The following is a 2052-nucleotide window of genomic DNA, read 5'->3' on the forward strand; positions in this document are numbered from 1 at the left end:
GCGTGGAGCTTGTGATGACTGCGTTGAATTCAGATGCTAAAAAGGTCATTTCTCAATTATATTGATGTGTTTGCAGCTGCAATGCAGTTATTTGTACTTCTTTTTTTTGTTGAACTTGACATCGCAACTTGTGCTCTATTTGGGTTTTCTCTCAGGTGGAGACTACTAGGAAGATCTTATCATTTCACAGGGAAGACAGAAATTCTGATCCCAATAATCCTCAGAGTGTGTTGCTTGACTTCGTAAGCAGTTGTCAGAATCTACGGATTTGGTCACTAAGCACAACGACTAGGGCATACCTAAACAATGAACAGCTGTTGAAGGGAAAGCAGATCGATGAGTGGTGGAGAAGCAAAGGTACATTTAGGTTTCAATTGCATGGCTTGGAGTATGAAGCAGAGAACTCCCGATTATAAAAACGTCCTCACATTATGTTTCTTGTTTGAGTTTCTCAGGGGAGCGCATGATGGATTATATGAATATGGATGATAGGTCGATTGGCATGTTTTGGGTTGTTTCCTACACCATGGCACAACCAGCATGTGAAACAGTTATAAATTGGTTATCTTCAGCTGGCATGGCTGAGTTGCCGGGATTACAGCCAAACGACAGAGTAATGATGACGCAGGAAGTGACACCGTTACCTATGTCATTGCTATCTGGCTTTTCAATGAACTTGTGCTTGAAATTGGCCCTTCAGATGGAAGAAGCTTTGTTTGTTAGCCAGGTTTGTTTCCTTTGTCTGAAAAAGATATTTATATATGTTAAGTGATGCACTGATCTATGAAGAACATCTTCTTTGCCAGTTTTACGTAGTGACCTGTTTTCTCTACGGTTTAGTAAACAACTTTAGTGTTTTAATTGTTCATAATTGATTTTAAAATCCTGAGAAAAATTAATTTGGTGAACATCTGAGTGCAGGTTGTTCCTAGTATTGCAATGGTTGAGACATACACAAGATTGCTGCTGATATCCCCTCATTCGATGTTCCGTTCGCATTTCAGTGTAAGCTATTTGGTTCTATCTTGTTGCCTTTTGACGTTCATTATCTTATGTTTAATTACTTTCATCTATTGATCATAAGAGATTCATGAGATTAACTAACTTTCTGTAGCAATTGGCCCAGCGAAATGCTTCTCTGCTAAGCAAGCCTGGGGTGACGTTGCTTGTTCTTGAGATTCTGAATTATCGTTTGCTTCCGCTCTACAGGTAACACGAGCAAAAAGTTCTCAAATTGGAGTCCACCCTTCTATGCTTTTTAACTGGGTCATACTCTTAGTTAGATGATAGTTGTTTAGGGCTTTCGCCATATTAGCTGTTTAACCTGATGACACAAACTTACTGCTCCTATTGATGCACCTTTTGCAGATACCAAGGAAAGAGTAAGACTTTAATGTACGATGTAACTAAAATAATCTCTGCATTGAAAGGAAAACGTGGTGACCACCGTATATTCAGACTAGCTGAAAACTTGTGCATGAATCTCATTTTATCACTCAGAGACTTTTTTTCTGTGAAACGGGAGGGAAAAGTAAGTGTTTTTTTTTTTCGAATTACTCACTGTCTCCTTATTCTGTACCAGAATGATTCAGGTGTAAATAATTGTTCTTCTGTTATTATCACCAGGGTCCAACTGAATTCACTGAAACATTAAACCGCATAACCATCATGACTCTTGCTATCACGATCAAAACACGTGGTATCGCTGACGCTGATCATTTAGTTTATCTGCAAACCATGTTGGAACAAATACTCGCGACGAGTCAGCATACATGGTCAGAGAAGACGATGCGACATTTTCCAACCCTTCTCCGTGACACTTTGGTTGGACGGGTAGACAAGAGGGGCCTATCAATTCAAGCGTGGCAACAGGCTGAAACAACTGTGATAAACCAGTGCACTCAGCTTCTCTCACCATCTGCTGAACCCGCGTACGTTGTGACATACCTCGGTCACAGTTTTCCTCAACACCGCCAGTATCTATGTGCTGGTGCTTGTCTGCTGATGCAAGGCCACGCTGATAACATCAACAGCGCAAATCTGGTTTGCTTT

At 40.5% G+C, this 2052-nt stretch overlaps 1 protein-coding gene across 1 annotated transcript in view; it reads left to right on the forward strand.

Annotated features, from left to right (window-relative positions):
• LOC104743480 (mediator of RNA polymerase II transcription subunit 23-like) overlaps positions 1 to 2052 on the forward strand; it is a 7165-nt gene that overhangs the window by 1328 nt on the left and 3785 nt on the right. Inside the window, exons 4-10 of the mRNA XM_019235492.1 lie at positions 1 to 44; positions 156 to 357; positions 456 to 727; positions 922 to 1005; positions 1115 to 1209; positions 1369 to 1531; positions 1627 to 2043. Of these exons, the coding sequence (XP_019091037.1) occupies positions 1 to 44; positions 156 to 357; positions 456 to 727; positions 922 to 1005; positions 1115 to 1209; positions 1369 to 1531; positions 1627 to 2043 (1277 nt within the window). The remainder of the gene's footprint in view (positions 45 to 155; positions 358 to 455; positions 728 to 921; positions 1006 to 1114; positions 1210 to 1368; positions 1532 to 1626; positions 2044 to 2052) is intronic.

Source organism: Camelina sativa, chromosome 14, assembly GCF_000633955.1.
Source record: "Camelina sativa cultivar DH55 chromosome 14, Cs, whole genome shotgun sequence".
NCBI classification, from domain to species: domain Eukaryota; kingdom Viridiplantae; phylum Streptophyta; class Magnoliopsida; order Brassicales; family Brassicaceae; genus Camelina; species Camelina sativa.